We start from the raw sequence: 9,475 nt of genomic DNA on the forward strand, positions 1-9,475 counted from the left end.
CTTGGGAATTGTTGTGTTAGAGCTGCCCTGACTCAGCTCATGGTGAATGAGTGTCTCTAGTGCCGCGTTACCGGGCTCTGTCCTGACCAATACGGACAGAACTGAAGTTGTGAGGGCAAGCTGGACCTAAATTTAGAGTGGAAGAAAACCGTGGGCCATAGAGCCGGAGTCCAAAACAATTTCTGCAGGCTGAAATACGCGAGATGACATTCTTCCGCCGAGAGCCTGAAGTAGAGGACGGTGAAGCAACGCGACTTGACCCCAAGCTCTGGTGCAAAGGGTCTGAATGATTTAGTTAACCTGATGGGACCTAGTCATGGGAGAGAAGGCTCTGAAGCCTAGCAGTCTTAGGCTGCATTAACAATGTGTCGTGTCCAGACTGGGGGACATAATAGGCCTATTGTGCTGGCTTGGTCAGGCCATATCTGGAATCTTAGCGCTGCTACACGGACAGACTGGAATCAGGCCAGGAGGGGACCAGCCCAGCCTCAGCGCCCAAGCTCTAGTGCTAAATGCTTCCTGTATAGTTTCTTGTCATAGCCCCCAAACAACCCTATTAGGCAGGTCCCTACTTTGTACACGGGGAGGGTAACAGAATTGCCCAGGGTCGGCTGGATAGCTGGTGCACGGAGACGCTGTGGCTTTTCTGAATGGGCTCCTCTGCTCTTTGCACATCCGCTCCCTGGAGTTTAGTGAGATGTGGAAGTAAAAGAGATAGAGTTTTTATTTGCAAGGAGGGCATGCTCTGGCCTGGTGATTCAGATCGTTTATGGAATGCTGTGATTCAAGGCAGGGAAGAATTTAGGGCTGGGAGGGATCAGAGAGAACTCCTTAGCCAAATCAAGACTAGAGCAGGGAAGAGAGACAGGGTAGTGACACATAGCTCACAGTGGGAACATGGGCTGGGCTGTGGTGGCACATGCTTTTCCTCCCAGCACTTGGAAGGCAGACACAGGTGGATCTCTGTGAGTTCGAGGCCTGCCTGGTCTACAAGAGCTAGTTCCAGGATAGGCACCAAAGCTGCAGAGAAACCCTGTCTCAGAAAACCAAAACAAACAAACAAACAAACAAACAAACAAACAAAAAACAAAAAACAACAACAAAAAAACCCGTGGGGACATAGAACCCTGTCCATGCTTTCTGATGGGACAGGGTAGTGTCACGCAGTTCACAGTGGGGACACAAAGCCCCATCCACGCCTTCTTATGGGACAGATTAGTGACACACAGCTCACAGTGAGGATTTAAAGTCCCATCCACGCCTTCTGAGGGTCTTCACTGTTACACTGTTTGTTTCTGTACAGTGATGTGCCCAGATGGGATTGGTCAGGGCACACCAGGGAGTGTGCTGTGGTCATCGTGGGGGAGTCAGATCTCAATATCTCTTCCCTGCAATTTGAATTAAAAGAAAGAAGGGGGGGGGAAGGAGCCCAGCATGGAGAAACACAGGTCCTGTGTAAGCGGCCTCTGAGAATCTCAGCAGTAACTTCACTGATGAAGGAGAGCTGGACTTCACCCAGGCTGCTGGGGATCTGGGAAGCCTGGGGTGACGTTAGCAGAGGTGGAAGAAAAGGCCGTTCTTTGCTGGCAGCTATGCCTGGCCTGTTTAGATGAAGGTCCTCCTTTCTTTCAAGGACCACATTCCTCTGTATTCTTTCTCAGAGCTTTCCTTTTTTTTTTTTTTTTTTGACACAGAGGGCTGTTGGAGTCTTGTATCTCCCAGGGCTTCCTGTCTGGGAGCACATATACCCAGTTCAGCCTTCTGTAATTTATACTGAGGAGCAGAACAGGAGAGTCATGAGCACAGACTCAGGAACTGGACAAAACCTTCCTGGCCTGTACACTCTGTCATAACAGCTGCTGCTCTTCTCTGTGTCCCCCTTTCCTCGGCTGTAAAATGGGGTTAATAATAGTACCACCCTCAGATGAAGTTCATGAGCACCCAATGAAATCGTGTCAAGCCTCTTAGAAGCTATCCATAAAAGGCTGCTGTGGCCCTGACTTCTTCGTAGAACTTGATAGCTTCCTTGCTGGAAAGGGCAGCCACTGAGCTGGCAAATTTTCCTGTCCCGTTGAAAAAGGTTCCCTAAATATCACAGGCAAAAAGAAGGAATGAACAATCTTGAGACATAAAAGAGGGACATTGATAGTGAAACTTACAGCCTATGACTTCAGGTTTGGGGGAAGGGAGAAGCCACCTGACTCCAGCTTGTTAAAGGGGGCATCGGGGTCCAAAAGTTATCGGCTAGCAGGCTCGACTCGGGGAGAACTCACTCTGGGGGACCTCGGGTAGGTCACTTTCAGCCTTGGGGTTCAGTTTCCTTGAGCGAGTCAGGTGGGTGTCTCAGCCTGGCTCAGATGGTTAGGAGCACGCGTTGCCGGATGCCGGCTTTGAGAACGTGGCTGTGCCGAGAGGCTCCGCCAGACGAGTAGGGCAGGCTCGTGCGGGGATTGGCTGGAGGCTTCAGGACCAAACCTTTAAGAGGCGCGGAGGGGGCACGCCAGTTTTCCTTGCCGGCGTTCCCGGTTTACTCAGTGTTGGCGAGCGTGCTGGTAGCTGCGGCTGCGTCTACAACGGGGAGCCTCAGGAGAGTGCGGGCCGGCAGAACACAGGAGCATCCCGGCGTCCCGGTTCCAGACGGCGTGGCCCGCGGGTCATGGCCAAAGGAGAGGGCGCCGAGAGCGGTTCCGCGACGGGACTGCTCCCCACCGGCATCCTCCAAGCCAGTGAACGGCCGGTCCAGGTGAAGGTGAGGTGCCGAGAGGAGGGTAAATGGTGGTGGGCAGACCGAGAGGAGGGCACAGGGGCTTCTGAGATTAGGCTTGGTCTTTGGGACACGGAGGGGAGGGGGGTATAACAGGGTACAGTGAGACTTGGAAAAAGAAGAAAGTCCAAGGGGTGCTCCGGAACCGGAGAGTGATGGAGAAAGTCTGTATATATAGCCCCTTTGCTCACCCCTACGCTGGGTTTGCGCCAAGAGCGGCGGCAACTCTCTATGGCGTGGGGCTCTCCCTAGAGCTCTAGGTTCTCCTGTGCTGAGCCACGCTGTTCCTCTCCTTAGCTCTGGGGAGATCCCCAAAATTTGAGAGTCCCCTTCGTTCTCGATCTCTTCCCCCACCCCCGCCGCCCCCTCTACTCTCAGTTTTAACTCTGAGAAGGGCCACTCAAGTTCATTCATAAGAACAAGGGCTCTGCTCTTAAAGGAGCCGCATACCGAAAGCGTTTGTGTGACTCTAAGCGTTCCACACACACAGCGTTCATCGCTTGTCGCTTGTCTCTCGACTCTGACGGGTCCCAGCTCTGTGGATCTATTTAACCACCCCGGTGAAACCACGCAGCCCCAGGAAAAGGATCGCTGACAATAGATCTCCTTGGGAGGTGCCTAACTTTTCCTTTTAATTTTATTAACTGATCTTGGAAGGAGCCAGTGAGCAATTATGCTGTTACCATGTATGAGTAATCTCTACTTTCCCCGGGCAACCTCAGCCTCCCCTAGTGCTCTGCCTGGAGAAGGCAGAGCCCTGCACCTGGAGCCCTTTCCACCCCTCTCCAAGGTCCCCTAGGAGCTGGAATGGGTTTGTGTCAGGGAGCCGGAGGGTAGGACTGCTCAAGGGTTTGCCTGGAGCTAAAGACTGTCTGCAGGGACCCGGGAACTTTGGGACAGATGGAAGGAACAGCTGTGGCTGCAGTGGCTCGATTGGGGCCTCCCTGCAGCCTTGGTGTCCTCACCCAGAAGGCAGGTGGATTCTTGAGGGGTGTCGGGGAGGGAGCCTGGGCTGGGCTCAGGCTGCTTTTGGCAGCAAGAGGATTTTCAGGTTGTGGCAGCTAGTGCAGGGTGGGAACCGGTCCACTGCTTCAACATGCTCTCTCTGAGTAACTTGGAAGGGAGCAAGGACTGAGGGCCCAGGAGATTTTCTTGTATTTGTTTGTTTGTTTGTTTGAGACAGGTTTTCTCTATGTAGTCCTAACTGTCTAGGAACTCGCTCCTTAGACAGGCTGCCCTTAAACTCAGAGACCTACCTGTCCGGCTCTGCCTCCCAAGTATTGGGATTAAATGCGTGTGACAACACACCTGGCCAGGAAGAAGATCCTTAAAGATGGAGGGTGACAATTTTTCTCAGAGTCTGGAGATGGGTGGGGGAGTCTGCGTTTAAGGGCAACTTCCTCTGGGGTAGGGGAAGTGGGATTTCCCAAGGTGGAGCTGTTCCTCCTGGCCCAGTTGGCTGGAGAAAGGGCTGTGTGCTTCTGGCACCTTCTAGGTTGGAGACCAGAATCCTGAGCATATTTTCAGTCTTTCCTTCTCTCCCCAGAAGGAACCAAAGAAGAAGCAACAATTGTCCATTTGCAACAAGCTTTGTTATGCAGTTGGAGGGGCCCCTTACCAGCTGACAGGCTGCGCCCTGGGGTTCTTCCTGCAGATCTACCTGCTGGATGTGGCTAAGGTGAGTGTCCTGAGGGCCTAGGCACCTCCAATATGCAGAGGTGGGAAGTGGTAGGCTCCTCTTGGTAGGTTCACCCAGTTTTCTCCGTTGGCAAAACAGGACCAGATCGTGTTCCTTGGCTGCCACTCAGGGCCCCAGTGGGTGAGAAAGAAGGCTTTAGGAAATGTCCAGGAAGGGGGGTCTTTCTGCCCCAGGAGCCTCAGCTGGCAACTCATCCTTGCCTGGCAGGAGCAAGAGAGCCTGGAGGACTAAGCAGCGGCTGTGAGGGAGAATGGGACCCGTTGGTGACGCTGTTCTTAGAAGAGACTGGCACACCATGTCCCTGGCTGGAAGACAGTCAGCTGGCTTGGCTCAGGGTTTTTAGTGGGTGTTGTCAGGCTCTTGGAAGAACTGTATCCCACCCTCACCTGAGAAGTGGCAGCTTCGTGGTGGGTAGGGAAACCTGAAGGTGCAGGCATATGTAATGTGCCCCCATACTTGGGGTCTCATCAGAAGAAGCAGGGCTACTGTGTGTATTGAGAAGCCTTGGCCAGCAGCCTGGCATCCAAAGAATTCACCCTGTCTGGATGAGAGAGTGGGAGACTGAGTAACCATGGCTCCAGGGTGCCCTCGCTGGCTCTTTTCTGGGTAGCATCCCTGGGCAAGCGAGGCATATTAGTCCATATTCGTTTCCGTTTGCAGGTGCGGAACAATGAGCGCCAGAAAGGACAGAAGACCCATTCAGTAGCTAGGTTTCAAATAGTTCCCATGGCTGGGCCCTAAGGGGGTTATAAATAAGAGGAACCTGCAGTTGAGCATAAAGTGGGGTTAGAGTAAGTGGGGTGACAGTTTGGGAAGGCTGCCAGATTTCCAGAGCAGGGTTATAACAACTGGACACGGCGGCACATGCCTGTTACCCCAGCACTTAGGTTAGGAGGAGGCCGAGACAGGAGGATTGGGATTTCAGAACCAGCCCAGGACCCTGTCTCAAAAACAAAGGAAAAGTCAACCAATCAATCAATCAAGGTTTTATGGATGAGGTTGAAACCGGAAATTCTGTATTAGAACCTAGAGTGTTTGGAGGTGATCAGCCACTTTCTAAAAAGCATCTATAGGGTAGGCATAGTGACACACATCTGCAATCCCAGCACTGGGAAGGAAGAACCAAGAGGAGGATCCTTCAAGTGAGAGCCCAGCCTGGTCTACTTACCAGGTTCTAGACTAGTCAGGACTACAAAGGAGACTGCCCCCTTACACACACACACACGCACATGCACAACACACACGCATGCACACACGTGTGCACGCACAAATGCAGTGTCATGGTGGGGAAGTCACTGGAGAGACAGTGGTTAAGGGCTTACTGCTTTTTTCAGAGGACCTGAGTTGTGAGTACCCATGCTAGGCCACTCACGGCCACAACTGCCTATAACTCCAGCTCTAGGGGATCCAATGCCTCTGGCCTCCTGTATTCATTCATACAGCACCCCCACTACACACACACAATCACATGATTTAAAATAACAAAATGAATTCTTTTTTGTTGTTGTTGTTGTTTTTCGAGACAGGGGTTCTCTGTAGCTTTGGAGCCTGTCCTGGAACTAGCTCTTGTAGACCAGGTTGGCCTCGAACTCAGAGATCCGCCTGCCTCTGCCTCCCAAGTGCTGGGATTAAAGGCGTGTGCCACCACCACCCGGCCCAAAATGAATTCTTAAAAAAAAGATGAAAGCACCTATCGATTCCTTTTACCATACCCAGGATAAAGCCTGACCTCATAAAATACACTACAACCCATAACTCTTATGCAGCTGGGGAAACTGAGGCTCACTGTGATTGCCCAGTCATACTAGCTCTGTCACCAGGGGGTCAGAGCTGTGAGAGGGAAGGAAGGAAATGATTCTGTGTTCATTCTGTTAGGTGAGTTTTTTTTTATGTGGATGGGTATTTTGGTTGGATGAATGTCTGTGTACCACTTCTGGGTACCATGCGTGTTCAGTGCCCATGAGGCCAGAAGAAGGTGCCAGATGATCCCCTTAGAACTGGAGTTATGGACAGTCGTTAGCTGCCATGTAGGTGCTGGAAATTGAACCGTGGTCCTCTGGAAGAGCAGTCAATGCTCTTAACCACTGAGCCATCTTTGCAGCCCTGATTAGATGTTTTTAAGTGCATCAGAAGGAAGGAAAGATCCAGAAATGCTTCAAACAGTCCTACTTTGATAATATAATTACCAGAGAGATGCTATTGTCATCACCATCATTATTATTAGTTATTATTATTACTATTATTTTGCTTTTGGGAGACTGGATCTCTCTATGTAGACTGTCCTGGAACTCACTAGTAAACTAGGCTGGCCTTGAACTCACAGAGATCTGCCTGCCTCTGACCACGGGATGCTGGGATTAAAGGCGTGCACCACTATGCCCAGCTGCTGTTGTCATTGTTTTTTACTGTGTGGGGGAATTGAACCCAACACCTCATCCTTTCTAGGCAAGCAATCATGCTACCACTGAGCTAAACCTCTGGATCCGCTCCTGTCACTATTAAGAGGGTGAGTGAAACTGGGTGGCGCACGCCTTCGATCCCAGCACTCGGGAGGCAGAGGCAGGTGGATCTGTGAGTTCAAGACCACCCTGGTCTACAAGAGCTAGTTCCAGGACAGCCAGGGCTGCACAGAGAAACCCTGTCTCGAAAAGAGAAAGGGTTGAGTGGAAATGTTAAAGGCAGGTGGGCGCAGGTCTTGACAGCCTGGCTGTGGCATTGAGGGAAGCCCCACTGAGGTGAATGACTCTTCTTTGCCCTCTTCCCCGTGGCAGGTGGACCCACTCCCTGCTTCCATTATCCTGTTCGTGGGCCGAGCCTGGGATGCCTTCACTGACCCTCTGGTGGGCTTCTGCATCAGCAAGTCCTCCTGGACCCGCCTGGGCCGCCTCATGCCCTGGTAAGTAGAGACGCTCCTACCACGTGCTGAAGGCCAGGCTTCGCTGTCTCTGGCCCTAGGTCCTGTCTCTTGTCACAGTCTGGGGCTTGAGCAGAAGGAATGACACAAAAGCTCGAAGGTGTCGAAAGCCCAGGCTGGAACCCTCATTTCTTTCTCCCACTCGGCACTTCAATAGCGGCAGAAGTAGGTCTTCAGACCGGTCAGGAGCTTGCCTGGGTTTGAATGGCAGCTTCATGACCAACAGCTGTGCTGTCGTGAGCAAGTTACTTACCATCTCTGAACCTTAGGCAAAACAGAGGTATGGTGAGGATTTTAATAGGGAAAGCACTCAAGAGTGCCGGGCAGGTACTGATGTACAAGTTGACATTCCTCCAGGGTGGCTAATGGTAGGACACGGGTAGGGGCCATTCTGAGAATGGAATCGCGGAGCCAGATTCAGCCTGTGGGGCAAGTTGTGGGAGGCGGTTACCACAGATCAGACAGCGGTGGAGACGCACAAGACAGGCCAAGCCGGGGCTCTGGTTCCCTCCAGGACGTCCTGCTTCAGGGGGCGGGGGGGTGTACCCCTTTCATCTCCAGCCCATCCAAGCTTAAGTGGGCGCCTTCCTGCCCCAGGGGCGCCCATACCTGGTCTCCGGCCTTCAAAGCTCTTCCAACAGCTTCTGCACCTCCACAGTTTCCTTTCCCACGAGGCCCCCCACCCACCCCAATCCTGCCAGCCCCTGGCAGAAGCCCAGTTTGGAGCCTTTGATCCAGACCTCATGGCCAAGGGGCTGGAGAGGAGGGCAGGAGAGCCTTCTTTACCTGGGCAAACTGCTCAGGGAGCCCTGAAGCGCCAGCCTGTGAGACTTGGCCCCATGCCGGCCTCCTGGCAGCTGGTTGAGGGCGGGGCCCTGCTCCAACATCGCCTCATGAGGCCCAGCCAATAGGAAGCCGCTGTCTGATGCGCTGCCGCACAGGGTCACTCGCAGTCAAATCGGGTTCCTAGGCGGGCATTGCTGTTCAGCTGCCTGCCTAGGAGGATGGAGTGTTTGGGGAAGGCTGAGGAGGAGCCCTGTTCTCCGAGAAGGCGATGTGACGGGGTGGAAGGAGGAGGAGGGCCGGCAAGGCCTCCCTGTGAGAGGGAGACCTGAGGACTTTTGCTTGGTCAGTTGTGACAGCTACTCCAGGAAAGTTGCTGGAAACCCCTTAGGCTGCTGTCTGGGTAGCAAGTGCCTGGGTGTGAGTCAGAAACGCATGGGGTGGCTCATAGGCTGAGGGGCCCTTGCATTCCTCCCAGGTTGCATCTGCTCAGGCCCAGAGACCATAAAGAGGCCAGGTCTGAGCCAGTTGGTTAGTGTTAGCCCTAGCTGGGTCTCCTCCCAGGTTAGTGCAGTTCCTACTCCAAAACCCCTCCTGCAAACCACCGAAATGCTGACATTCCCTTCCCCAGAACTTCCTAAGGCCACCTGTGAGACCCCGTCAGCAGGGTCACACTGAGAGACTGAGATGAAGTGATTACCAGGCATTACCCACTTGTGGCTCTGGCCTGTAGTTTCCCGAAGGCCGCTTCTCCTGTTGAGCCCTCCTGAAATGATCATGGCAAACACTTAATGCCCCAAGTACTGTTCAACATTTTTTCTGTCAACTTACTTAAGACTTGAGCCTACTTCAACCCACAGAGTTGAAGTCCTTACATCTACCTGTGAGGTGTCCCATTTTCTCCGCATTATCTCCTGATTCCATCTTCCTTGCTCACTGCCCTTCAGCCCACGGGTCCTGCCTAAGGACCTTTGTACTGACTGTCCCCTGCCTGGGCCCACACTTGCCTCAGAGATCTGCAATGCAGACTCCCTGATCACATCCACGCCTTCTCAGTTACTGCCCTCTCAGCTGGCTGTGAACTGCACCCCAAGTCTCGTGCCTGTTGTAGCCTGCTGTAGCTTTAGCCTGAGTTAGCTCTAGCCTGCTGTAGCCGTCTTTCTTTTCTCCATGGCATTGCCACCTTTTAATATGTTGTCTAACTGTATAAAGACTATGAAAGCCGGGCGATGGTGGCGCACGCCTTTAATCCCAGCACTCGGGAGGCAGAGGCAGGCGGATCTCTGTGAGTTCGAGACCAGCCTGGTCTACAGAG

At 52.9% G+C, this 9,475-nt stretch overlaps 1 protein-coding gene across 2 annotated transcripts in view; it reads left to right on the top strand.

The window, feature by feature from the left end:
* The first annotated feature begins 2,432 nt into the window (after window positions 1-2,432).
* The window catches only part of Mfsd2a (MFSD2 lysolipid transporter A, lysophospholipid), a 14,654-nt gene continuing 7,611 nt past the window's right edge, over window positions 2,433-9,475 (top strand). The window contains exons 1-3 of one of the 2 annotated variants that reach the window (XM_050161395.1): window positions 2,433-2,749; window positions 4,314-4,442; window positions 7,235-7,359. In XM_050161395.1, coding sequence (XP_050017352.1) covers window positions 2,657-2,749; window positions 4,314-4,442; window positions 7,235-7,359 — 347 coding nt within the window. In that variant the 5' untranslated portion in view covers window positions 2,433-2,656. Of the gene's footprint in view, window positions 2,750-4,310; window positions 4,443-7,234; window positions 7,360-9,475 lie in introns of both variants that reach the window. The other variant, XM_050161394.1, reaches the window with a different exon arrangement.

The sequence above is a fragment of the Alexandromys fortis genome, unplaced genomic scaffold (assembly GCF_014885135.2).
Source record: "Alexandromys fortis isolate MF-2015 unplaced genomic scaffold, M_Fortis_MF-2015_v1.1 scaffold_122, whole genome shotgun sequence".
Lineage (NCBI taxonomy): Eukaryota > Metazoa > Chordata > Mammalia > Rodentia > Cricetidae > Alexandromys > Alexandromys fortis.